Source organism: Urocampus carinirostris, chromosome 17, assembly GCF_059441175.1.
Source record: "Urocampus carinirostris isolate Australia breed hairy pipefish chromosome 17, RoL_Ucar_1.0, whole genome shotgun sequence".
In the NCBI taxonomy this organism is placed as follows: Eukaryota; Metazoa; Chordata; class Actinopteri; order Syngnathiformes; family Syngnathidae; genus Urocampus; species Urocampus carinirostris.
The window spans coordinates 19,735,438-19,763,106 of record NC_142365.1 but is presented as its reverse complement, the minus strand read 5'-3'; the positions used below and the strand labels follow the sequence as shown (position 1 = coordinate 19,763,106).

The 27,669-nt window shown below is 38.6% G+C and overlaps 2 protein-coding genes across 2 annotated transcripts in view; one reads left to right on the top strand and one right to left on the bottom strand.

Annotated features, from left to right (window-relative positions):
- The window catches only part of pknox2 (pbx/knotted 1 homeobox 2), an 84,557-nt gene extending 77,484 nt beyond the window's left edge, over positions 1-7,073 (bottom strand). The window contains exon 1 of the mRNA XM_088321301.1: positions 7,027-7,073. The gene's annotated coding sequence lies outside the window, so the exon portion shown is untranslated. The remainder of the gene's footprint in view (positions 1-7,026) is intronic.
- A 3,604-nt stretch (positions 7,074-10,677) lies between these two features.
- On the top strand, positions 10,678-17,338 carry tmem218 (transmembrane protein 218). The gene is made up of 3 exons (XM_088321135.1): positions 10,678-11,057; positions 11,955-12,057; positions 16,602-17,338. The coding sequence occupies exons 1-3, from the start codon at positions 10,948-10,950 to the stop codon at positions 16,734-16,736; spliced, it is 348 nt and encodes a 115-aa protein (XP_088177261.1). The 5' UTR covers positions 10,678-10,947; the 3' UTR covers positions 16,737-17,338.
- The last annotated feature ends 10,331 nt before the right edge of the window (positions 17,339-27,669 follow it).

Here is a 27,669-nt window from a genome sequence, read left to right as displayed (position 1 = left end):
TTGTCATTTAAACAGTTTTCAAATGTTTTTGATGATTATTCTACATTGTATTTGATATCAATAAATCGAGATTCATTCATGCATTTAGAGGGTACATTGATTAACATTTTCTCATTTACTCCATCTTTGTTACCATCTGAAATCAATAAATGTATATGTATTTTACATAGATTTCTGGTAATTAACAAAAAAAAGTGTGTGACTTTGTAGATTAGCCCCAACAATTTATTTCCCAGAAAAGCATAGCAAACAGGCTCAATTGTGGACATAACAGGTTGGTCATTGTTTGAAATGTATTAAATCATTACAATTGAAAGCATCCACAGTATAGTACTTCATACTTGTTCTACAAAAGTCAATTCCATTGAAGTTGGGAAAAAGTTTAAAATGTCAGTAAAATTAGAATAGAATGACTTGCAAACCTTTTCTAACCCATATTTAAATGAATACACCACAAAGACAAGATTATCCATGTTCAAACTCATAAACTTTATTTCCATAAGCAAATAATGATAAACTTAGAATTTTATAATTGCAACAAGTGCCAAAGTAGTTGGGAAAGGGGCTTCTTCACCATTGTGTTACATCACCTTTCCTTTTAATAACACTCAATAAACGTTTAGGAAGTGAGGAGACTAGTTGTTGAATCGTTGATAGTGGAATCCTTTCCCATTCTTGCTTTATGTACAGCTTCAGCTGTTCAACAGTCCGGGGTCTCCTTTGTCTTATTCTGCGCTTTATAATGCGCCACACATTTTCAATGGGAGACAGGTCAGGACTGCAGGCAGGCCAGTCAAGCACCCGCACCCTCTTACTACGAAGCCACGCTGTCGTGAGACGTGCAGTGTGTGGCTTGGCATTATCCTGCTGGAAGAAGCAAGGGCGCCCATGGTAAAGATTCTGTTTGGATGGCAACATACTTTGTTCCAAAACCTGAATGTACTTTTCTGCATTAATGGTGCCTTCACAGATGTGCAGGTTACCCATTCCTTGGCCACTCATGCACCCCCATACCATCACAGATGCTGGCTTTTGCACTTTGCGTGCATAACAGTCTGGGTGGTTCTGTTCTTCTTTGGACCGGAGGACACGACGTCCACAATTTCCAAACACAATTTGGAAAACTGACTCATCAGACCACAGAACACTTTTCCACTTTGTATCAGTCCATTTTAGATGGGCTCGGGCCCAGAGAACCCTGCGGCGTTTCTGGATGTTGTTGATGAATGGCTTACGCTTTGCAACATAAAGTTTTAACCCACACTTACGGATATAGCGTCGAACTGTATTGACTGACAGTGGTTTTCCAAAGTGTTCCTGAGCCCATGTGGTGATGTCCTTTACACATTGATGTCGGTTCTTAATGCAGTACCGCTTGAGGGCTCGGAGGTCACGGGCATTCAATAATGGTTTACGGCCATGCCGTTTACGCACAGTGATTTCTCCAGATTCCCTGAACCTTTTCACAATATTATGGACTGTAGATGATGATATCCCTAAATTCCTTGCAATTGTACTTTGAGGAATGTTGTTTTTAAACTGTTCAACAATTTGCCCACGCAGTTGTTCACAAAGAGGTGAACCTCGCCCCATCCTTGCATGTGAATGACTTAGCTTGTTCGGGTCTCCCTTTTTTATACCCAGTAACAACTCTCACCTGTTGCTAATTCATCTGTTCACCTGCAAATAGTTGGTTGATTTCCATTCATCCACTTTCTGAGTAGTTATTGACACCTGTCCCAACTATTTTGGCACGTGTTGCTGTCATCAAATTACAGAGTTGATGATTTTCTCCCAAAACAATAAAGTTTATGAGTGAAGACAATAAATATGTTGTCTTTGCTGTGCATTCATTTAAATATGGGTTGAAAAGAATTTGCAATTTACTTGGATCAATTTTTATTTGCAATTAACACACTTTCCCAACTTCATTGGAATTGAGTTTTGTACATTTATAGTATACCACTATATCTTAAAAAATATGCAAATACCTTACATTTTTTGATTTAATTTAAAAGCTTAGTAGCTGTCTCCATGTTTGCATGATGTCATACAATATTATTCAGCAGCACCATCAGTGCTGCAGATGATAGCTGGCAACTAGAAAGTGAGAAGAGCTCCCGACAGTTAAATGTTTCATCTAGAGTCAACTACTGTACAATACGGAGCAGTTAGAAAGAGGGGCACAAATTTATTCGGTTCAGCAAACTAATGGTTAGCATACTGATTCTTTTATGAAATGATAGGAGGCAATCCTTTCATAGAATAGTCTTTTCTCCATCTTGGATTTATCCTTAAAAGCCATGCTCTTCAAATGATTCTGATTCAAATTTGTAGCCGTTTTCACATACCTTTGACAAAAACAAAGTTGAGTTACATTCCTTTTAGCCACATTATAATCAGAGTTGGGTAGGGTTACTTTAACTGGATTACTTTCAATTACTTTTGGATTACTCCAATACCAAATATGCTGATAAAAGACAAAATAAACTAAATATGAATAAAATTATGACTCACATCACGTGGTAAGCTTTCTCTCCTGGCTTTGATCTCTTTGATCTCTGGCAAAACTAACATAAAATGCGACAGAAACAAAATGAAAATAAATCCAAACAGCTTGCCAACATAATTTTTGCCGTTCCATGTGTTCCGTTACTCCCCAAGCCTGCACAAAATTTAGTCATTTTATTCATATTTAGTTTCTTTTGTCTTTTATTAGCATATTTGGAATTAGAGTAATCCAAAAGTAATTGAAAGTAATCCAGTTAAAGTAACCCTACCCAACCCTGATTATAATCATAACAATGGTGTTTTTAGTCACTATAACAGAGATAAAAACAAGTATTTCTGACAAGGAAGCACACCGAGCTTACCAAGATTTCCTAAGCTGACGATTTGCTATTAATTTGAAATCCAATGGTTTTAACTTCTCCCATTTTACCAGGATTCAAAAATATAATCAATTTTGGATTTACAACCCAGCTCCATATTTCTTTGTGTGAAGCGCTCCTCATTTATTCGGATCATCTACATTCCATTGGAGATAAGAAGCAAAGGCACAATGAGGGTCCGTGGTTTTAAATGCAGAATATATAATAAGATGTTGCTAAATTGATTTTCTGCTTGATCTTTGAATAATAACTAGTGGTTTCTAGAAATAACTGTTCTTCCCACAAAGATAATGACATCAAAAAAAATTATTCCAAGACAGTGGCTGCTGAGGAGATTAGAGCGTACATGCCGACATGCTTGTGTGTGTGTGTGTGTGTGTGTGTGTGTGTGTGTGTGTGTGTGTGTGTGTGTGTGTGTGTGTGTGTGTGTGTGTGTGTGTGTGTGTGTGTGTGTGTGTGTGTGTGCGTGCGCATCCCCCATTGTTAATGGCAAAATTATTGAACTAATATTGCATGCTTGACAAATGGTTCATGTGGTTTCTCAAATCCTTATTAATGTTTAAAACCTTTAAATGATTTTATCTGTGCTAAGGTTTTCACTTTATTTTTTAAAAAGAAACAATTGAGCAGACTTAACATGATTTATCGGTGAATATATTTCTAGAAGTTTGATAACAACACTAAAACCAATATATATTCTTTTATCCAGAGGAATAACGTAATCAAACACCGGAAGTTGTGTATAAAAAGCAAACATACTTAATTTCCATTCCCCTTCCAAATGATTCATGATAATTACTTTAAGACTTAAAGAACATTGAAGTTTGAAGCTTTAATTACAACATATTGGAGATATACGGATATAGATCTTCTGATCTCAAATTGAAGTGTTTTATTACTATTGTTCTGAAATTGGAAATTAGCAGAGGTCTCCAACGTGGTGCTCGAAAACACTTGAGAGATAAACAAAATATTTGCACAACCTCACACATGTTCAGTGAAGGACTACGAGAGATTAAGTGATCAAAATCACGATTATGATTTGGGATTTTGTTAAAACTTGTTAATATAATGGGAGTGTATCAGGCACATTTATGGAGATAACCAATTCTAGTTTTTGGTTCAAAATGGGAGTATTCTCACTTTGGAACTTGTAAACCTTTTGTGACACTGTTTCTTATAAATTGGAATAAAAATCAGACAACGATAATGTCTTGAAAGAGATTATGCCAAAAACAATGATTATGCCAAAAACAATGATGAGTGGACACTAACCATGGTGGGTACAATATACTGCTTCATTTATAAGAAGAGAGCAGAGGTCTATTACTAAAAGACGGATTGGTACAAAGGAATAAACTCAGTTGTAGAGACAAAATGTAAATGTAAAAGGTCTGTATCAAGACCTCTGAAGACCTCCCAAAGCGCTTTACAATGTGCTTTACACTTAACCTTTTACACACACACACACTAACTAACTGATAGCAGCGTCAGCCATGGAAGGAAACTACCTGCTACCCGTAGCATTAGGGATTCAGTGTCTTGCCCAAAGACACTTTGACATATAACACATGCGACCTCTTGATCCCAAGGCATTACCTCCTGAGCCACTGCAGCCGCAAAATTTAAAAAATCTACTTTCCAATGCCATAATTTTTTGAGGAACCAAGACACAACTATTTACTAGCTATTGTATTAATCTCCATTGGATTTTTTGACAGGCGTTCCATTATCGTTACGAATGACACCCAAGTTAATTTTGAAATATAATCAACCAACCACATACAATAAAACATGGTGTACAAAAACTCAAAAGCTTCAAACACGAAGCAGTTATAGTTGTTTTTCTGATCTCCCCTTCATCTGTTCAACAACAAACACATCCAGAATAAACCAATCTAGATTCAGTCTAATGATACATTAAAAAACTACTAACGTTGTTCAGGATAAGAACACACAACAAAAACATCCTTGACAACCTTTAAAATGAAAAAGAAGTAGATGTTATCGCACACTGTATTTTTATGCGCGAAACACAATCAGTCTCCAGAAATTTAAAAGCAAACAAACATGTGTTTGTTCAAAACTTTTACCAAAATGGAAATCAAATGCGTTCATTGGAGGGGTTTATTCATGCACCAAGAATTAGTCTTGCTTCAAAATGACGCAGTTGAAATGCTAGTCTGTAGTCAGGATTGTGTTGTTTAAATTTAGAGAAGTGATAGATTTTTTAAAAACCATTTTGCGTTTTTCAAGGGGCAAAAAGTGGTCGTCTAACGCTTAAAGTGGTAGTGTTGGCAGATATGGTCTAATTTTACAGAAGTAACTCCCAACATTCTTCCAGATAAAAACATACAACCAAAGCATAAATGACCACGTCCATCTTACACTTTTTTATGTCAAAAGATTCGCATGGATGCTCTTGTGATTTTTTCTAATACAGAACAATGTTGGAACTTTTTTTTAATGTTTTATTCTTTACATGAACACCTACATTAAAAAGTGCTAGATTTGATCACACACTTTATTTTTACGCGCAAAACACGGTCAGTCTCAAAAATATTAAAAACAAACAAACAAAAAACATGTTCAAAAACCAGACGAGGCAACTGTTTTTCCCCCGATTTAGGAGTCATTAGGTGGCCAAACCTCCCAATTCCAACCCCTAATGCCAAGCAGGGATGCAACGGGTACCAAATTTATAAGTATTAGGTATGACTGTGCCAAGACTCGATCTGTGACCTCCTAGTCCCGCGGCGGGCGCGCTACCCCAAAGGCCACCGAGCAAACTTTTACTCATCTAATGTGATTATTAGAGTGATTTTTTCGAATATTTCAAAACAAAGCAGCGGTAGACTGAAATATTAGTCTACAGCCAAGATTTTTGTGTTGTTTTTACATTTGAAAAAGCTGTAGATTTCATTTTAAAAGCGGTAGGAGTTTTTTGTAAAGGCGAAAAGTGTAATCTGATGTGTAAAGTGTGAATACGTGAATAAAACAATAAAAAAAGTTCCAACATTGTTCTGTATTGCAAAACCTCACAAGAGCATCCATGCGAATCTTTTGACATAAAAAAAGTGGAAAATTTTATCGTGCAAAACACAGTCCGTCTCCTGAACATAAAAAATGTATAGACAATCACCATGACTGTTTAAAACCGGAAGTGGTAAACTTTTACAATAACAGATATCTAATGTGATTGTTGGAGCGCTTTATTCACGCACAAAAACTTCAAAATAAAGCAGCCTTAGACTGAAAAAAAAAAACAGTCTCAAGTCGAGATGTTTTTGTTGTTTACATTTGAAAAAGCTGTAGACATGTTTTTAAAAGCGGTAGGTGTTTTTGCAGTAATCTATGTATGTAATAATAATTAATAAAAAAACTCACAACAATGTTTTGAATATAAACGCACAACAAAGGTATATTTTGACGTTAAAAAGCGGCAGATTTAACACACAAAACACAATCCGACGCTGGAATATTATAAACAAACAACATGAGCTTGTTTAAACCCGGAGGTTGCGAACTTTTACCAAAACGTAAATCGAATGCAATTGTTGGAGCGGTTTATTCAGACTTCAAATTAAAGCCGACGTAGACGAAAATACAAGTCTCGAGTCAAGATTTGTTGTTGTTGTTTACAGTTGGAGAAGCTGAAGGTGTTTTTTAAAAAGCGGTAGGCGTTTTAAGAGGCAAAATGCGGTTGTCTAACGCGTTAAGCGGTAGGTATGTAATAATACATATATAGACCTTCTAACATCCTTCTGGATAGAAACGCACAACAAAAGCCGTTTAAATAAAACCGATAGCGACGTGAATTCAAATTAAATTCCCGACAAATAGAGATCCAAGCAGAGGAGGAAAGGAGAAAATCCAGTGCTGTGTTCCTCCAACACAAACAAGACGTGTTCCCTCCTTTTCCTCTTTCTTCATTTATCTTTCCCCCCTCCCTCTCTTCCTCGCTTTCTCCCTTTCTCTCTCTCTCCTTCTCACTGTTGCCCGGCTGCCTATCTTCCTCAGTGAACAATGTCTTTTGAGAAGAGAAGGGGGAAGGGTAAAAATGCCCTCTGTGAGAAGCAAACGGCTTTAAATGTGTGAAGCATTGAGATGTGCAAGAAAATGAATGACAGCTTACCTGCATGCCAATCTTCATCAGACTGACACGGCGTTGACAGCACAGCCTATACTCCTCCACGCAAGAGTGACGTCACATGTAGCAAGCCCCGCCCACCTATTGCTGTCTCGCCTCGGATCCGCTCCCCAATTTTTTCGGTGCTGCTGCTTTCACACCGGAAAAACGATATTAATGATCAATTTAATAATATGTGAAATATCGATTAAAGCAGGGGTGTCAGACTCATTTACACAGAGGGCCCAAACTCAAACCACACTTTTGGTTGCAGGCCAAACAAGATAAACATTAATTGAATACACTAGACTACACTAGTTTTTTTAACATTAACATGAATTAGAAACAGACAGGAATATTATTCCAGAACCAACCTAAACATTAAAAAACGTACTTGGTTCTCCATAAAAATATATTTTGTCAACACTAGACTAATTCAAAATATGAAAAAATATATATAAATATAACTGTGCGGAGTTTGTATGTTCTCCCCGTGCTTGCATGGGTTTCCTCCGGGCACTCCGGTTTCCTCCCAGACATTCATTTCAGGTGGATTGGCTGGTCCAAATTGTCCCTAGGTGTCAATGAGCGAGCGATTTGTCTGTCCCTGTGTGCCCTGCGATTGGCTGGCAACCAGTTCAGGGTGTCCCCTGCCCACTGCCCAATGATTGCTGGGATGGGCTCCAGCACCCCCGCGACCCTACTGAGGATAAGCGGTGGAGCTAATGAGATGAGAATGAGATGAGATATATATATATAAATAGAATTTGTGAATTTCACCAGACATGTGCGTTTTTAACATGAATATGAATTCAAAACAGACAAGAATATTATTCCAAATTTAACGTTAACATTAATTCACTTCACATACTTTTTTCCCCTGCAAAAAATGTATCCTGTAAAAACTTTACAAATTTAAAATATGGAGAGAGAAAAAAATGAATAAAATGTATGCTTTTCACCCCAAAAATGTAACATGAACATGAATTCAAAACAGACAAGAATAATATTTCTGAATAAACGTAAACAGTAAATAACTTCAAATACTTTGTTCTACATAAAAAATAGATCCTATTGAAATGCTCTGTTGTGTTTTGTCCATAGTGATGCTTTAGCATCCACGTTATCCACGCCACCAGAAACGCCCACCTACTCGTCTCGGTTTAGCCTTCTTTTGCAACGTGATATGCTCATCCCCGGGCGTCACATTTCCGCTTTCTGACACTTAAATTTCACTTTTAGTGGCCGGCGTGTTGTTTGTTAGTAGATTGGTTCGTTAATAATTTTAACGGTAGCTGCTCAAGCTAACGATCGATGCGGGAACGCCCCTGTGAAGTTTTGCGGCGGCAGCCGAAGCGCTGCATTGTGGGATTTGTAGTTTAAAAGTTATCAGGGCTTTATGTAAACGACCCATTATAGTAGATATAAAATTATTACGCCGGCTGGATATAATTGTGTCCCGCGGGACGTAAAATTTCCCCTTACGGATTATGAAAACCTTGGAGCCGAAAGGGAGAGCTCTTTTTCGTGAGCCGAGCCGAAAGCGCCGGTTATCGAAAAAGACTGAATTCCCATTATTTCAGGCAGCTGTTATGCCATTATTTTAAAGGCGGGCAAGGCCAGCCCCCTGTCGGCTTTACTCAAAAAGTACAAGTCTTACGATTCAGCTTTATTTACCTTCGTTTCAAGCATCAGAGCAAAAACAAATCCCAGTTAAATTCCAATTTTCTGGCCAATTAATAGTACAAAAATATTGTATATTGAAACGTAGAGTTGCGTCATCGATAATTGAAAAAATATACAAATGATGCTATAAAGAATTTCTCAATAAAGCTGTGGCTTGTCTTTTTCCATCGTATTTTATACACAGTAGCTTTATATAGTATCTCCTTTTGAAGAAAACAGTGTTTCGGCTTGTAGTAACTATTGATAATAGTAATATCTTAACTGGCAATAGTTTGAATTGGTGTCATATCACAAATTAGATCATTAGTCAGCCAGTTGTTCCCCTTATTCGTGATTGCAATAACCCTTATTAAGCGATAATAAACTTGAAAAACACAACGCACCACATATGTACTCACAGCAAGACAGACTATTGTAGAATTAAAAACAAAGATACTTCGTTTAAACAGATTTATTTTATATACCAAGTAAACATCACAAACAAGTCTTCCCTATTTAAGCAACAATAAACCCTACAGACGGAACGCAGCACCTATTTACTCACAGCAAGACAGACAATGACATTGACAAATGTAATGTCACCCAGAGTGATTCAGTCAAAAAAATTAGGTGTCATATTTGACCCCAATCTGTCCTTTTAAACACACGTTAAGAATAATACTAGAACAGCTGTTTTCTATCTTTGCAACAGTGCTAAAATTTGCCCTATGCTGTCTCAGTCGGATGCTGGGATTATAATTCATGCGTTTGTTACCTCCCGTCTCGATTACTGTAATGAACTACTCTCCGGTCTCCCGAAGTCCAAAATCAAGAGCCTTTAGCCAGGTCAAAATGCTGCAGCGAGGCTTTTAACTAAGACAAGACAGTTTGATCACATTACCCCGATTTTAGCTTACCTGCATTGACTCCCTGTTAGCTTAAGATGTGATTTTAAGGTTCTGTTGGTGGTATACAAAATCATGCATGGACTTGCTCCCTCATATCTTTCAGATATTTCGCCCTATCTTCGCTCTGAAAATGCTGGTCTACTTGTCATCCCAAGAGCCAAGAAGAGATCCGCAGGTTCGACAGCGTTCTCCATTCGGGTCCCCCTGAGATTCGATCTGCAACCTCGTTGGAAATGTTTAAATCTAGGCTTAAAACACACTTCTATTCTATAGCATATTAATAACATATATTATATGTTGACAATATCTGTGTATTATTTGTTATTGCAACATCCCTTGCAGCCTGGTCATCCTGAAAGGGGGATTATCTCATGTGCAGTCCCTTCTCAAGGTATGTTCATTTTCCATATGTTGAGGTTTTTCCTTGCCCTCGTGTAGGTGTAAAAATAGTCTGTGGTTTGCAATAATCTGTGGTCTGTGCAGCCCTTTGAGACTCTGTGATCAAGGGCTATACAAATAAACATGACTTGACACGACTTGACAATTTTGTGATAATAAACTTCAAAAGCACAACACATCACAGACAGACTATTGTAGAATAAAATCAAATATAATTCGTTTGAATATGTTCATCTTAACATCTTGAGTTAATCTTGTATTTTAATCTCTTAAATATTCCTAATACTATTTTATGTATGCATACATCTAGTTTCTTAGTTCTATTACGCTGGCAACTGTGTAGAGCAAATAATTTCATGATGAAGGGAATCAGGGTTCTTTACTGTGCATATGATAATAAACGCTTCGAAGTTAAATTTTATTTACCAAGTAAACAATACAGGCAATTCTTTTGAGTTATTTTCTCACTTGCAGTAAATTTAGTGTTGCTTATTTTACGCAACAGTTATTTCCGTACATAGATTGTTATACAACGTACATTATTTGAAATGATTAAAAACAACAACGTATAAATACAGGGGAAACTACAATGCGTTGTGTTTGCGTGCCCTGATTGTTTGAGTATTAATATCTTTGATTGGCTATTTAAGATTTTGTACAGCCAATTGCATTTGAGTTTGCTGTTACCAGGAAGCGTCCTCGAACGCTTTGGTTTAACGCGGTGGATTTAGACGACAGTTAAAATGGAGACATACACCATGTATTTTCTTCAGATTTATAACCTTAACCAATTGATTCTAACAAATTGTTTCCGTAGGACCCAGGTAGTTCATTAGGATGCGATCTAAGGCTAATGTGTAACTGCCGATCTATACTTAACAGATAGCAGCTAAAGCTAACAATAATATTGTCCAGAATTTTTTTCTTTCATCTAAAATAAATAACAAACAAGGAAATGACCACCACAGTCTTGGGTGTCGGTACTGGTGTTTTTATCATCGCTACAGTTTGGATTGTGACAATTTTGCTTTGGTTGATTCTTCTGAGAGCTTCTGGATCAACAAAGTGAGTGCCATAATCTCTCAAAAATCTGTTTACTGTGTTTATGATTTCGTGAGCCTAACATTGTATAAAATGTTAAACGAGAATTAAGACCTCTGTGTTAAGTAGATATCCCGACAATCTGATTGCACATTACTACCAAAAATAAAAATGGACAATAAGAACGTCTGAAGCACTGAATGCACACACATTCTAGTAAAGCTCTAGTCCTAAACCCTAATGTCCTGGTTGACTGGTGAAAAAGCATGCAATTACTAAAAACGAGTTTGTTTTTCTTTCGATGATGTATTAGTTTGATCTTGATCACCCATTTGTGCACGTTATCATATTGGGCGCCATCAGGCTGTCCTTGCACAAGACACACAACAGGAAGGGGTAACGTTACGACCCAGGTGGTTAAGGACTCCGTAAACCGTGAATATTTTCACATGTTCTCCTAGTAATTAAGATAAAACGTATAAGGATGGTTACCACGCCTTAAAGCACAGGTGTCAAACAGGCGGCCCGCGGGCCAGATCAGGCCCGCTAAGGGATTGAATCTGGCCCGTGAGACAACACTCAGAGAAGCGCAAGAGAAAAACAAGCTGCAGGTTGAAATATGTCAACTTGATGTTGCCAAAGCCAGGTGCCTCTCACAAAGACACTGTACTTGTATTTATTTCTCTCTTTCTCCCTCTCTCTCTTTTTCTTTCTTTGTCCCGCCCTCTCTCCCTTTCCCTCCCTCTTTCTCTTATTTCTTTATCTCCCTTTTTCTTTCTCTTTAATCTACTAGTCCGGCCCCCGACAGAATGTTTGTTCTATCGTGTGGCCCCCGAGTTAAAACGAGTTTGAGACCACTGTTCTAGATTATTTTCTCTTATCATAGTAACTAAACATTTGTTTGTAATATGTATTTTCTAGGTTAGGAGTCATCCCGATTTTCTTCTTGGCTGTCATCATTACATTGGCACTAGTGTTTTTTCCACGAGACCCAGCAACCCCATCAGTTCTCAAAGAGAAAGAGGTGACGTTTTACTCTCATTATGTTCACATGCAAGCCGGTATACTATTTCCGGTATTCCTATTTAGAAAATCAATGTTATTGTGTAAACATGTTAAATCCTGGTCAATCAGCGAGCAGTGGGAGTTACTTCATCTAAAAAGTAACCCCCATATTACTGAAAGTAACTAGCTGGTTATAAATTACTGGATATACTTGCATGGATGCTGACGCCCTAAAACGGCTTTAAATATAATAGATATAATAGAAGAAAAGGCATACACCAACCTCTGGAAGCAAGGAAACTTTCATATTTCTTGGCATGTGCAAGCGTGAGAGCCTGCAAATCAACACTTAGCCAAGACACTCCATATCCATCTTGTCTCTAGGTTTCAAACCACTTGAAGGTCTCGTTTTTCTATTTATGGGTACTTTCCAATATGTATTTTTTTTCTCTACAGGCATGGTGTTTTTTAAAAATAGCTTTACTAATTAAAGACCAAAATTCAGCACACTTTTACTGTAAATTCTATGCTCACGTTTCTCTAATTGATTTGCCGGTTTGTTGTCCCTGTATAAGCCCCCCTTCCTACATGCTGCCTACCATTTCCTACTGTTGACACACAACTAAATTTGAGCATATTAACTGATGCCCGGATTTAAGTATTTTATGGTTTTGAATTGAGCTTATGTGCAAGTATATATATATATATATATATATATATATATATATATATATATATATATAATGTATATATGTATATATGGTAGGGAGAATATCTCCTTGCGTTTTATGGCGCTGGATCTGTGACGCACGAATATTTAAAGAGCACATCGGACAGTTGAGCAAGAATGAGTCTGACTTGCTTCTGTAAGACTCAAGTAACATTCAAGCCAATACGGTTTCGATGACATGCATTATCCATTTCATACACGTATATTTCACTACAAGAAAAAGTTTGAGCGTTGTGCCAGGCTGCGCCTAATACACATGTTTGAAATTAAATGCATGCAGTCCGAAAAACAAACGTCAGTTGCTAAAGTATTGAAAATGACAAACGTCAGTCATTAAAACCGTTTGATTTTAAACTTGAGAATCACTGAGTAATTTTGTTATAGACATAGCAGTTGACCACTTAATGTACCTCACAAATTGGACATAATTTTTGTTTTATTTTCTGTTCAACTTTTGCTAATGTGACTCAGTCATGGTTGACACGGATAAAACAAATGTTTAGTTGATTGTCATATTTTTTTTATTTACCTCTCCCTAAAAAAATGGACAGAGGATTAGTTATCTATTTACAGTTGTGGTCAAAAGATTACATACACTTGTGAAGAACATAATATCATGGCTGTCTTGAGTTTCCAGTTTTTTCTACAACTCGGATTTTTCTCTGATAGAGTGATTGGAACAGATAGTCCTTTGTCACAAAAAACAATCATGAGGTTTGGTTCTTTTATGTCTATTATGGGTTAACAGAAAATGTGATCAAAACTGCTGGGTCAAAAATATACATACAACAACACAAATGAGCAATTTGGTCACTTAGAAAGTTGTGTCAGTGAAGTGAGCTTTATAGCATGGCCTCTTAATTTCTTATGAGTGATTATGAGTGACAACGTCTGGTGACTTTTCTGAGGCGATTTAAATAGGGCTCATTGGATGCAAACGTCCACAAACGATACAATGGGAAAGTCATAGGAGCTCAGAATAGATCTGAAAAAGCGAATCATTGACTTGAAGAAGTCAGTAAAGTCACTTGGAGCCATTTCAAAGCAGCTGCAGGTCCCAAGAGCAACAGAGCAAACAGGAAATATAGTTTTGTCACTGCCATGATCAGGAAGAAAATGCAAGCTATCACCTGCTGCTGAGAGAAAATTGGTCAGGGGGTGAAGCTTCAACTGCGAATCACCAAAAAGCAGATCTGCCAAGGATTAGAAGCTGCTGGAACACAGGTGTCATTCAGTGCCCACAGTCAAGCGTGTTTTGCATCTCCATGGACTGAGAGGCTACCATGCAAGAAGGACGCCCTTGCTTCAAAAGGGGCACCTTAAGGCTCGACTGAAGTTTGTTGCTGATCACATAGGCAAAGATAAGACGATCTGGAGCAAAGTTCTGTGGTCAGACAAAACAAAAATCAGGATATTTGGCCACAATGCCCAGCAATATGTTTGGAGGAGACAAAGGTGAGTCCTTTAACCCCAAGTACACCATGCCTACCGTCAAGCACGGTGGTGGTAGTATTACGATATGGGGCTGTTTTGCTGTCAATGGAACTGAGAGTAAATGGGATCATGAAGAAGGAGGATTACCTTCCAATTCTTCAAGATACCCTAAAGTCATTAGCCCAAAGATTGGGTCTTGGGTGCAGTTGGGTGTTCCAACAGGACAATGACCCCAAACACACATCAAAAGTGGTAATGGAATGGCTAAATCAGGCTAGAATTAAGGTTTTAGAATGACCTTCCCAGAGTCCGTACTTAAACCCCATTGAGAACTTGTGGACAATGCTGAAGAAACAAGTCTATGTCAGAAAGCCATCAAATTTAACTGAACTGCACCAATTCTGTCTAAAGGAGTGGTCAAGGATTCAAACAAGCTTGCCAGAAGCTTGTGGATGGCTACCAAAAGCGCCTAATTGAAGTAATAATGGCCAAGGGACATGTTACCAAATATTCGCGCTGCTATATGTATACTTTTGACCCAGCAGATTTTTCTCACTTGTTTTGTTAACCCATAATAAAGTCATAAACAAACCAAACCCCGTGAATGTTTTTGTGGGAAAGAACTATCTTTTCCAATCACTCTATCAGAGAAAATCCGAGTTGTAGTAATAACTGGAAACTCAAGGGAGCCATGACATTATGTTCTTCACAAGTGTATGTAAACTTTTGAGCACAACTGTGTGTCCCTACTGACAGCGTGCGGTGCCTATTTGGTTTGAAATTTAGATTATTTTTTTCGTACAAATCAGTAATATGTTCAATAAAATATATTTATTTTCAGCATATTATCAAAATGCCTCTCTATCTAGTGTAGAGACTGTTACAATTTAATGGAAATGCTTGTAATTCCCGCAAGGTTTGTAGTTCAATAATTGATTAGCCTTGAAGCCCAAAGACTGTTTTCTTCTTCCTCTCCTCCTACTAGATGAGGTTGGAATTAAAATTAGATTCTAATTTCACTTCCCACTTCAGCAGATCTCTTCACTTCCCACACACAAGATCAAACTGGCGTTAAAATGTTTAATAATGAATCATTTTTGACAGGGAGTATCTTACCATAACAAGTATGTTTTTAGCCCATCTGCTAAACCTGCTCCAAAAAGCACCGCCAGTTCCATGTCTCGAATGGCATCCAACAAACGACTTGCCCATATATAAAAAGACATGGCAAGCAGCCAATACAATTGAAAACACCGTAATATGAGACTTTACCTTCAAACTGGGAAGAAGCCAGAAGTCAGATAACACAGCTGAACGATTGCGCATTTGTATATGCCGTGCCTTATCGATTAGCGGATTGTCATGTGATCAGAAAATCGGTTAAACCCACATAAGCTATATTTGCTTTCAGTTGTGACCAAACCAAGTTATTTTGTAAGGGTCTTAAATACTCTTCATATCAGTTGAAGCATATCCTGATAGTGGATGGACACAACAGCCTGTCAGAATTTATTGTAAAAATGTATTTATTGTATGTGGAGCTTTACATTTTTTTCTTTTAAGGCATATTTCAACAAATATCACATAACAAAGTAAACAAATCACCCGAAAGAAAATCAAGGGAAGACAGGTTGAAGCTGTCATGTCCTGCACGGTTGTCGTGACATCCAGCTAGCCCCGCCCCTTGACACCGGCTGAGACGCATTGAACTGATTGTTTGTGGAGTACTTAAACGCTCCTTTTGGGACTGCCCGTTGCCAGACCATTGCTTAACCTTGAGGAAAACCTGTTCATTCCCGTTTGTTCTAAGTAATGCTTAGCCTAGTTTGTAATTTTGATTACCTTTGAACCTGTTTTGTTTTGTCCTTGGTCCGTTTGTGTGTTGGACAACTTTTATTTCTCAATTAAAGTGAAAGATCGGCTACTCAAATGAGTTTCGACTTCCTGCTTCCTGGTTCGTTTCCTGACAGAAGCCATCCCTTAAATATTTTTTTTATGATGTGATGTAAATAATGTAATGCTTTTATTGGGTATAATTATTTTCAAAGTCCAATATTGAGCAACAGCTGTTGATAGGTTTTACGTTTAGTAGACCCTTAAAATAAGGAGAGAAGACATGAATGGAAAACAGGGAAGAGGCTAAACCTCAGATAATAAATTCCAATCTGTTCTAAAAGACCTGCACTGATCCTCCAGTTTTGCTCCTGTTATGTATTTTATGAATAGAGTTGACAAAAACATGGAATAGTAGGCTGTCATAAATGTTTCCAGACATCACTATGGTGATTTGTATTTAGAGTGCATGTGTTGTGGAAAAGTAGTCCGTAATTTCCGCTAATTTTTATTTTGTGGTTTCTCGCACAACAGAAAAATAATCGTTTTATTTTTCCCTTCCATAGATTGTGGACACCTTGTTCATAGCTCGCTACGTGCTGCTGGCTTTAGTCAGTGTGATATTTGTCGGCAGCCTCTTCCTGCTGCTGCCATTTCATTTCTTGGAGCCCGTTTATGCAAAAGCTTTGAGAACAAACTAGAAGACTTTGCACCGGATCACATTGCCCTGAAAGAAGACAAGGAAACAAGAGGCCCACTTCCTCTCCATCACAGACTGTGGAACCAAAATGACAGGAGATACTTCTTGATGGTTAACTTGCCATAGGTTGTTTATGTATCACGGTGTATGCTGGGTAAAAAAAAACACTCTACATGTCATTTGAAAAATGTTTACTGTATCATATTTTCCGGACCATAAGAGTCACCTAAAAAAACAAATCGACCAGCAGTTTGAAAGTCAAGTCATGTTTATTTGTATAGCCCTTAATCATAAAGTGTCTCAAAGGGCTGCACAGATCAAAGACTATTGCAAACTATTATTACAGACTATTATGACACCATCCCCTCATCTAAAACCTACATGAGGGCAAATGATACACATATTGTACGCCCTATAACGCAGTGTGCCTTATATACCGCAGAATGCGAAGGTTTTTACAGTACGCTTCCGTATTTAATAATCACCGTTGGCCCAAATCTCTATAGATTGAGTGCAACAGGATTCGAACCTGGGTCGTGGCAGTGAGGGCGCCGACACTTGATCATCAATGGTTCGGATGAAATATAAAAAGGCATTAGCGTTTCTCATTTTCACTCTATTTTTACTCACAGTGCCAGAAGTACTGATTTACATATTGTATTCTGGTGTAAACAGTCTCTCCACTTCTTCATCTCTGCATCAATAACCTCTCGTTTTAAGATGTATACTGTACTGTCTCAGAAAATTAGAATATTGTGATAAAGTTCTTTATTTTCTGTAATGCAATTAAAAAAACAAAAATGTCATACATTCTGGATTCATTACACATCAACTGAACTATTTCAAGCCTTTTATTATTTGAATATTGCTGATTTTGGCTTACAGCTGAAACAAACTCAAAAATCCTATCTCAAAATATTAGAATACTTCCTCAGACCAAGTAAAAAAAAGAATTTTATAACAGCAAAACTAAATCAAACATTTGAAAATGTCCATTGATGCACTCAGTACTTGGTTGGGAATCCTTTTGTACGGATTACTGCATCAATCCGGCGTGGCATGGAGGCAATCAGCCTGTGGCATTGCTGAGGTGTTATTGATGCCCAGGATGCTTCGATAGCGGCCTACAGCTCATTTGCATTTGTAGGTCTGGTGTCTTTCATCTTCTTCTTAACTATACCCCACAAATTCTCGATGGGGTTCAGGTCAGGGGAATTAGCAGGCCAATCAAGGACAGTGATGCCATGGTCAGTGCACCAGTTACTGGTGGTTTTGGCACTGTGGGCAGGTGCCAGATCATGCTGGAAAATGAAATACTCATCTCCATAGAGCTTTTCAGCGGATGGAATCATGTAGTGCTCTAAAATCTCTTGGTACACAGTTGCATTTACTCTGGACTTGATGAAACACAGTGGACCAACACCAGCAGCTGACATGGTTCCCCAAACCATTGCTGACTGTGGGAACTTCACACTGGATTTCAAGCAACTTGGATTTGCTCTTCTCCAGCCTTTCTCCAGACTCTGGCGCCTTGACTTCCAAATGAAATGCAAAACTTACTTTCGTCTGAAAAGAGGACTTTGGACCACTCTGCAACTGTCCAGTGCTTCTTCTCCATAGCCCAAGTCAGACGCTTCTTCCGTTGTCTTGAGTTCAGAAGTGGCTTGACCATGGGAATACGGCTATTGTAGCCCATTTCCCGGACACGTCTGTGAACTGTGGCTTTTGATACCTGGACTCCAGCTTCAGCCCACTGTCTTTGAAGCTCCCTCAAATTCTGGAAGCGGCTCTTCTTCACAATTTTGTTAAGGCTGCGGTCATCTCTCTTGGTTGTGCAGCGTTTCCGGCCCCATTTTTCCCTTCCGACAGACTTTTTGTGGATATGCTTAGAAACTGCACTCTGTGAACAGCCTGCTCTTTGAGAAATTTCTTTTTGTGTCTTACCCTCCTGATGGAGGGTATCAATGATGGTCCTCTGGACAGCAGTCAGATCAGCAGTGATTTAGTTTACTGAACCAAGCTGAGTGTTTTTAAGGCTCAGGAAACCCTCGCAAGGTGTTTCGAGTTAATTAGATGATTCAGGTGATTAGTTAAATAGCCTACTTGTATACTTTTTCATGATATTCAAATATTTTGAGATAGGATTTTTGAGTTTTCTTAAGCTGTAAGCCAAATTCAGCAATATTAAAATAATAAAAGGCTTGAAATAGTTCAGTTGATGTGTAATCAATCCAGAATGTATGACATTTTTTTTTTTTAATTGCCTTACAGAAAATAAAGAACTTTATCACAATATTCTAATTTTCTGAGACAGTCCAGTATGTGCGTAAAAAGTTTTTATAGTATTTTGTTGAAATACTTTCTGTTTTATGTTTGTGTCTTTCGCAACATTATTGAAAACCATTTTAGGGGGGTGAGCCTTATAGTGCAGAAAATATGGTATATTATTTCTTAAAAATCTCAACTTTGGGATAATTTTGTTTTATTAACTCCTTAACGTTCCTAGTTGTGTTTTGATGATGTTACCAGTCAATGAAATATGTCATATCATTGGAAAACGTGTTCAAGAGAGGATTTCAAAATATACTCATCCATCCATTAACTGCACCGCTTATCCTCAGTAGGGTTGCGGGGGTGCTGGAGCCCATCCCAGCTTTCTTCGGGCAGTGGGCAGGGGACACCCTGAACTGGTTGCCAGCCAATCGCAGGGCACACAGGGACAGACAATTCCCTTGCTCATTCACACCTAGGGACAATTTGGACCGGCTAATTAACCTGACATGCATGATTTTGGAATGTGGGAGGAAACCGGAGTGCCCGGCAAAAACCCACGCAAGCACGGGGAGAACATGCAAACTCCACACAGGAGGTTTGATCTCATGACATCAGAACTGTGCCGCACACGCGCTAACCACTGCTCTGCTGCTTTTTTTCTCGTTAAATGCACATAACAAAGACATGCAGCTTGCCATTAACTAAAAGATATATATTCTTTAGTTCTCTCATAAAACAAGTTTTTTGTATTATCGATTTCAACTGATTAAATCACAGTGCACTGTTAGTTTTTGCACCTTCTAAAAAAGACCACTCTTTTCATTCAATTATGTAATCAGTTTGTTGATTGTTTTTTATCTTTAATACACATTCTTCCAAATCCCATGTTCCATAACAGTTTCATCTCCCAGGTGTGTGTGTGCACATGTAAAATTTATAAATGCATAGGGTAAACAAAAGGGTTTTAGAAATGTTCGAATTGTGTTTGAATATTATGTTTTTAATGAGCAATCACAAAAGTGATGTTATGATGGGCGGAGAGAATCCAAATACGGACACTCGAAGAGTTTACGGTTTTAATCGGTCAAAGGAAATAACCAAAGAGCCCCATAGAGGGTGGAGAAGAAATAACTGAAAACAAAAACACAGTCCAAGAGTTCAAGGCTGGATAAATAAAATAAATATTCAAGGCACAATGCAGGTGTCAAGGGTTCAGAGAAGTGGCACGGACAGGCAGATATGTCCATGATCCAACGCTAGAGATCTGTCCGTGCTGTCATTTGCCAGTGATTAAGTAAGCATCAGGTTTGATTAATCAGTATTTAGTCCAATTTGTGGATGTTGCTTGGCAATTCCTACTCGGGCAAAGGGCCATGTTTAGACTTGTAAGGACCCATACAACATAATATTGACAACCATCCGTTTTAAGCCATACATTGATGGTTGGCCAGATTTGTCGTCTATCACATAAATACCTTTTAAGACTCATTAAGAATATGCAATGGGGTTTTTTTTTATTCCCATAGTGCATTTTGCATGGCTGTTTCTCATTTACTGAAATATTAAATATTATTAACTTGCGAATAATTGTTGTTATGACCCGTACATCCATTATCTGCACCGCTTATCCTCAGCAGGGTTGCTGGAGCCCACCCAGCTATCTATGGCCAGTAGTCAGGGGACACCCTGGACCAGTTGCCAGCCAATCACAGGGCTCACAAAGACGGACAACTCACTCGCTTATTCACAGCTAGGGACAATTTGGACCAGCCAATTGACCTGACATGCATGTTTTTGGTTTTGGGAGGAAACCAGAGTGCCTGGAGGAAACCCACACAGGCACGGGGAGAACATGCAAACCCCGCACGGGAGGCTCCGGTAGCTGGACTTGAACCATGAACCTCCGCACTGTGGGGCTGCGCGCTAACCACCCATCCGCTCCATCGCCTGTTATTATTATGCTATTATAATGATCTGATATGATTACAATTTCAGCCCCTAATCATTTTCTAAGTCTTGAAACTTTAACACTTCCCTTGTTTCCTTCTTTCATTCAGTACAAATGCTGAAATGATGTGGAGAGGAATTCCAACTACGATAAGAAAAAGGGAATGTAAAGAATCAAAACCAATCCTATTAGTGCCGGTCTGTATTGTGTTTTGTTCACAACATGCATATCAATACGGATCCGACATTTCAAACAGGCTGGGAAACTACGGCATTTCAACTGGGTGGGATCAGGAACATTTTTGAACTGCAGAACTAGTTCTCTCAGAAATAGCCGCATGATACGCAGAACACAAGTCCTAACAGCGAACTGCTGTTATTTTTATTCATTCTGCCACTCTTCTTTGCACTTGTCACACACTTTCTCAGATGAACTGACTCGTATAATCTTTAGCATCCTCCCTCCAGCAATGTCTTTCCTTTATTTTTAAACTCTTATGTCTAAGGGGTGGGAAAATTGGAAGAACAAAGCAAGTGGGAGGTTTCAGGAATCATTTGAAACCAGAGGACAAAGTTTTTGGGGCTCAGCCAGCTGGACATAGAAAGAGACGGGGCGGGAAGACGAGTGAAAGAGGAGGCAATGCTAAGGCTAAAAAGGTCGAAGGCTTGAGCCTGCCGTGTAAGCTTTGGGGGAATGTGCTGCACTCCTCTCTCCAGTAGAATCTTCTTTGAGAAGCATTCAAGCAAATCTGAGTTTGTTTTTCCAACATTTCATTTCCCAAGAACCCAGCCCACATACATTCATAAAATCTGAGAGACACCAACGTTAGACGGGAAGAGTCTGTCTTGTTACGTGTTAAATCATTAGTATAGTTGAACTGTTAAGTCATATTTGTTTGGACAGTCTTAATCACAGAGTACCAAAGGGCTTCAACAGACCACTATAATGGTAGTTACAACTTACGCTGAATTCAAACCTCCACGAAAAAAATTGCATGAGGAAAACTGCGAAACATTGAGATGGGACCACCCGTGAGACAATCCCCCTTCCAGGACAGCCAGGCTGCCATGGATGTTGACTTGGCAACAAAAGACAAACCATAGCAGTGTTCATTTTACCTGTGAAAAGTGATGGGCCCCGGGGACTCGCATGCTCAAAAATCTATGGGTCCCAACAGAGATCTACGGGTCCCCAAACTTTAGTGTTATCGAGGTTGAAATTGTAAATCGGCGACAAATATATAATATAAATCTATATATTAATTCAGTTTTGATCATCACAATTATTGGAACACAAATCAGTTATCACTTCAAGGTTTTTCAGTTCACAACAATATTTTACATTATACAAAATAATATTGCTGAAATAATTATATCAATCTATATTTTCATTCAGTTTTAATCATCACAGTTAATTGGTAATACAAAGCAGTTATATCTTCAGATTTTTCAGTTCACAAAAATATTGTACATTATGCAAAATAATATTGCTGAAAAATTAGTCTCTATATAAATACACTTTTAATCATCAATGTTAATTGGTAATACAAAGCAGTTATCACTTCAGATTTTTAAGTTCATATATGCTTCTTCGTTTGCTGTCCCGCCACAGTTGTAATGCCTTATCATGCTCCTCATAGCGTCACCAGGAATATAATTTAGTCCATTTTGGCAGAAAAGTTCTTTTCTTGCTAGGAGTATTCTTTTGTTTTTTATCTTTCGTCGAATCGTTCGCTTCAACACACGTGTTTTCCTTGCCTCCGCGATCTTCCGAAGAATTTCTCCGCCGTTTTTTCGTGCCGGAATTATTGCCGTTGTTATCACTTTCTGCATTATGTTTCGACTTATTACTGACACTGAAGAAATAACCAATTTTGTGTTGATTTTCACCTAATACTGTTTTTTCGTAGGCATACTTAATCTTCACCTTTACTCGACGACAAGCACCACAACAATGACGTCATCTCGAAGCAACGAGATCTTGTTTGCCAGGATCGGCGTGCAGACGAAAACTCAAACCGCGAGACCAAAACAACAATGGCGGATCTGCCTGATGAAAAGTTTAGATTGCGGTAAATCTTTGTTTAAAAAAAATATAATCGGGTAATAATGACAATTTAGTGTCAAAAAAAAGTTGCGTCCCATGGACGCACGTCGATTTAACACTATGCGTCCCCAGCAAAAATGATGCGTCTAGGACGCAGGGACGCGGGCAAACCAGAGCACTGCCATAGTGCACATGAACAATAAAAAAAAGAAATCCTGAAATTGTGAAAAGGTCCAAGACAGCAATGAGGAAGCTTCCCATCTAAACCCACCGGTTGTTGCAGAGGACTCTAGCTAATGGTTTGGATTAGGTCCAGATGCTGCAATTCCCCTACTTCCTCGCTCAACCAATAACCAGGCAGCCGGAAGAGACAATCAATAAATCTTATGAGCTCAACATCTATCACAAGCTATCACAACATAAAAATAATCTCAAGCCTAGATTTAAACACTTCCAGTTAAGTTTCACATTGTATCTCTGATGACAAATCATTCCAAAGCATTGGTCCATGGATGGCGAATGCTCTCGAGCCTTCAGATTTCTTCTTGGTTCTTGGCGTAACAAGTAGTCCAGCATTTTCTAGGTAGGGAAACAAGGCACAAAAAAATCTGAATAACCAGGGGGATTCCAAGAACATGCAATTTTTTTATGTTAGTTACTTAACTGTAAAGTCACGTCTTAAACTGACAGGCAACCAGTGCGGATCAGCAAACGTTGGGGAATGTGATCAAACTTTCTCGTCCGATCATAAGTCTTACTGAAATATTTTGCACCAGAGGTAAACTTTGGATGCTGGACAACGGGAGAGTTAGCACGAGTGCGGCACAGTTCTGAGGTCATGAGATCGAGTCCTTTGTGGAGTTTGCATGTTCTCCCCTTGCTTGCGTGGGTTTCCTCCGGGCACTACGGTTTCCTTCCACCTTCTAAAAAGATGCATGTTAGGTTAATTGGCCGGTCCAAATTGACCTTAGGTGTGAATGAGCGAGTGAGTTGTCTGTCTGTCACGACCCTACTGAGGATAAGCGGTGCAGAAAATGGATGTCTATCCCTTTCTTACTCTGTTTCTCTTTCCCATTATTTCTCCCTCTTTCTCTCTCCTTCTTCCTCTCTCTCACATTCCTTATCTCTCTGTTTCTCTCCCTCTCTCTTTCACCCTCTCTCTCTGTTTTTTTCTCTGTCTTTCTCTTACTCTCTGCTCTTTCTCCTCCCTTTTCTCTTTCTCTCTCTCTCTCTCTCTCTCTCTCTCTTTCTCTCTCTCTTTCTCTCTCAGAACAGGAAACAGAACCCACTCGCGTAACGTTACTCATAGTTTTATTCAGTAACGTTACTCATAGCTTTATTGGGGAAGTGGGACTTCCGTGGCGAGCGATGGCGGTGTCAAGAACAGAAAAAGTTGAAATCAAACAGATCGTAGCGGGAGAAAAACAAGAGCAAAAACACAGGACAGTCGAAAAAAGGGCTGGCTGTGTAAAAACGGAGATTTGCAGATGCACCAACAAAAGCTGACTGACAGGACAGCGGTTAAATACTGACAGGGAGCCAATCTGTCAACAAGCGCCGTCTCCGTCTTTCTCTCACTTACTGTTTCTCTCTCTTTCCCTCTTTCTCTCCCTCATTGTCTCTTTTTCTCTCTCTCTCTCTCTCTCTCTCCATTTTTTTCTCCATCTATCTCTCTCTTACTCTGTTTCTCTCTCTTTCACTCTTTCTCCCCTTCTTTCTTCCTCTTTCTCTCCCTTTTCTCTCCCCTTCTCTCCCTATTTCTCTCCCTCATTCCCCCTCCATCTCTCTCTCTCTCCCTCTCTCTCTCTCTCTGTCAATAGGGGGGGAGTGTTAATCTCTTTTAGCCCTTAACTTGACCCTCCTCTTTTGCATCTCCCAAGGAAACTAAATACCCAATGAGGTGAATGCATGGGACAAAAGATGAACTGAATTAAAGACGCTAGGATGAAGGGCGTTCAGGGATGTATACAAATTATCATGTTGATGGTATGCAAGTTTCAATTTTACAATGTTGGTGATGGGTCTCACATTACAACCAATGCCACCGTTTAGTAAATGAAGTGTAGAACTTTAGGGCTCAAGATGAATACCGGTGCTTGGGTACTCTATGTTTCATGGCTCTATACTTTGAGCGAATACTCTCAGAAGTGCAAATGCAAAAATCTCCATCCATCCAAACTGGAAAATTGGAAGGCAGAGACCCAGATGACGGTGTTTTTTCGCAATGCTCTGAGACACAAGACCACTCTTCTCAGAAGCAAGCCTCACTGCAGAAAAGGTGAGCTTTTAAAAATGTTGAATTCATTTTTTTTTTATCGTCATTGATATTTACATTGTGAAACATTGTGAGCAATGAGATTAGACATTGCACTCCAGGGAAACATTTAATATAGACTTTAGAGAGGAAATTGAGATTAATGACTCAGGATAAAAATTAAAAAAAAATTAACACAGTTGTTTTTAGAGACTGGACCAAGTTATAACTACAATACTCTAGTATATAGTAGTGCATTGTACTTTAATAATAATCTTAACAGTAGTACAATGAAAAGTTTTGTCCATGTTACATTCAGGGTTTCAGTATCATTTACCCGAATTGAGAGCACTGAATTTTCTTTGCACTATTAGGTGCAACAGATTATAACACACACTCCAAATATAGTATATTGTGATATATTTTTCTTGTATACAGGGTTCGTACAGGTCTTTGAATTTCTTGAAAATGCTTGAGTTTTAATGTTGTGTTTTCAGGATTTGAAAAGTGATTGAATTTTGTTTGAAATGCTTGTAAAATCCTTGAAATTGTTGGCATGCTCAAGCCGATACTGCTCTTTGGTGGCTTGGATTTGCCATTGCATTTCCTCTGTCAGTATTAATGGCAGCTCGCATTAGTTTGTGTGATTTTCCTATGAAGCGTCCTTTCTGGGCCGCATGTGTTCTACACCTAAACAGGGCACTGTGAAATGTGTACTAGAGCAAGGGATATGTACCAATTATTATTTATTATGGGACATGCAAACAATGAAGGTAGTTATTCCCAGTGTTAAATTGAAATGCAAATGATTTCCTGCACCTTAACATGTAAGCTACATATTACTACCCAACAACTATATGAGGAGAGATTTGTCTCAAAATTATTGACACACGTATTGTTCAGATCCACTAGTATAATTGCAATTTACTCAAGATCTAAAAATCATAACTTGATAAATGAGGTGTACGAACCCTGCATAAATAAGACGCTCTGGGCTATAAGGTTCATGGAATTAAAACTACAGTAAGAGCTAGGGGTGCAGGAATAAATGCATTCGAATTAAAATAATTTGTTTCATATTATATAAATTAACATTATGACATGTGCCAACCCCTTCACTATGGAACAGCAACATTAACAACATTAGCTGTACGGAGGGCTTCAATGGCACTCATTTAAGGCATTCTTCAGCTTTCAGTGTACCCACACATTTATTTCCTTTAGATATAGCATTTAATCTACTTTTAGATGTGTAAGCTGCGGGAAATTGTTGATTTTGCCCTGATCCGGGTGTTCTTATTGGGAACCACATTGAGAAGGGACTGCACAATACACAAAGAGGTAAGTATTAGTTTCAGGAGCGAGCAGCAGCAAGTCAACTGCAGGAGAGAGTTGGAAAGGTGAGAGGAGAGAGAGTGGGAAAGGTGAGATGGCACAACATTCATTTGGACAGGTAACTTAAAATTAGTTTTACCTGGTTATATCAGTATCAGAAATTATTTTCCCCCCATTTTATTAACACTCCACTTATTGAAACATGAATAGTTTGTTTGTTTGTTTGTTTGTACATGATTCAATTGTTTGTTTGTTTGTACATGATTCAAATTGAATCTTTTCTTCCGGCGCCGTCACGAATGGCAGCCACTCCAGCAGCTCCCGTGTTATTTTCGATTGTTTTGTTCTCGATTGTTCTCAGCTCAGGGATGCTGCTGGAAATGTGAATTTCCCTTCGGGGATGAACAAAGTATCTATCTATCTATCTATCTATCTATCTATCTATCTATCTATCTATCTATCTATCTATCTATCTATCTATCTATCAGGTTTCACCACAAAAATCAATTTAAGGACCAAACAATTAACATGTTAACCACTAGAGGACAGTCCACGATCTCTCTCTCTCTCTCTCTCTCTCTCTCTCTCTCTCTCTCTCTCTCTCTCTCTCTCTCTCTCTCTCTCTCTCTCTCTCTCTCTCTCTTTAATATATATATATATATATATATATATATATACATATATATATATATATATATACAATTTTTTTCAATGCAAAATTTACCGTTTGCAGTATCCTTCACCGACAATTCAAACAAGAGTATGTCACCTTGTACAAAACTTTAATAATAAAACAAATATCATATCTCATCTCATCTCATCTCATCTCATTAGCCGTACCGCTTATCCTCATTAGGGTCGCGGGGGGGCTGGAGCCCATCCCAGCCATCTCCGGGCAGTGGGCAGGGGACACCCTGAACTGGTTGCCAGCCAATTGCAGGGCACACAGGGACAGACAATTCATTCGCTCATTCACACCTAGGGACAATTTGGACCGGCCAATTCACCTGAAATGCATGTTTTTGGAACGTGGGAGGAAACCGGAGTGCCCGGAGGAAACCCACGCAAGCACGGGGA

What these genes read in the sequence shown, in the direction of transcription:
- tmem218 (XM_088321135.1), top strand. Translation starts at nt 10,948, where the DNA reads ATGACCACCACAGTCTTGGGTGTCGGTACTGGTGTTTTTATCATCGCT. An exon ending in AGAGCTTCTGGATCAACAAA is followed by an intron (nt 11,058 to 11,954) that starts GTGAGTGCCATA and finishes TGTATTTTCTAG; the next exon opens with GTTAGGAGTCATCCCGATTT. An exon ending in CAGTTCTCAAAGAGAAAGAG is followed by an intron (nt 12,058 to 16,601) that starts GTGACGTTTTAC and finishes TCCCTTCCATAG; the next exon opens with ATTGTGGACACCTTGTTCAT.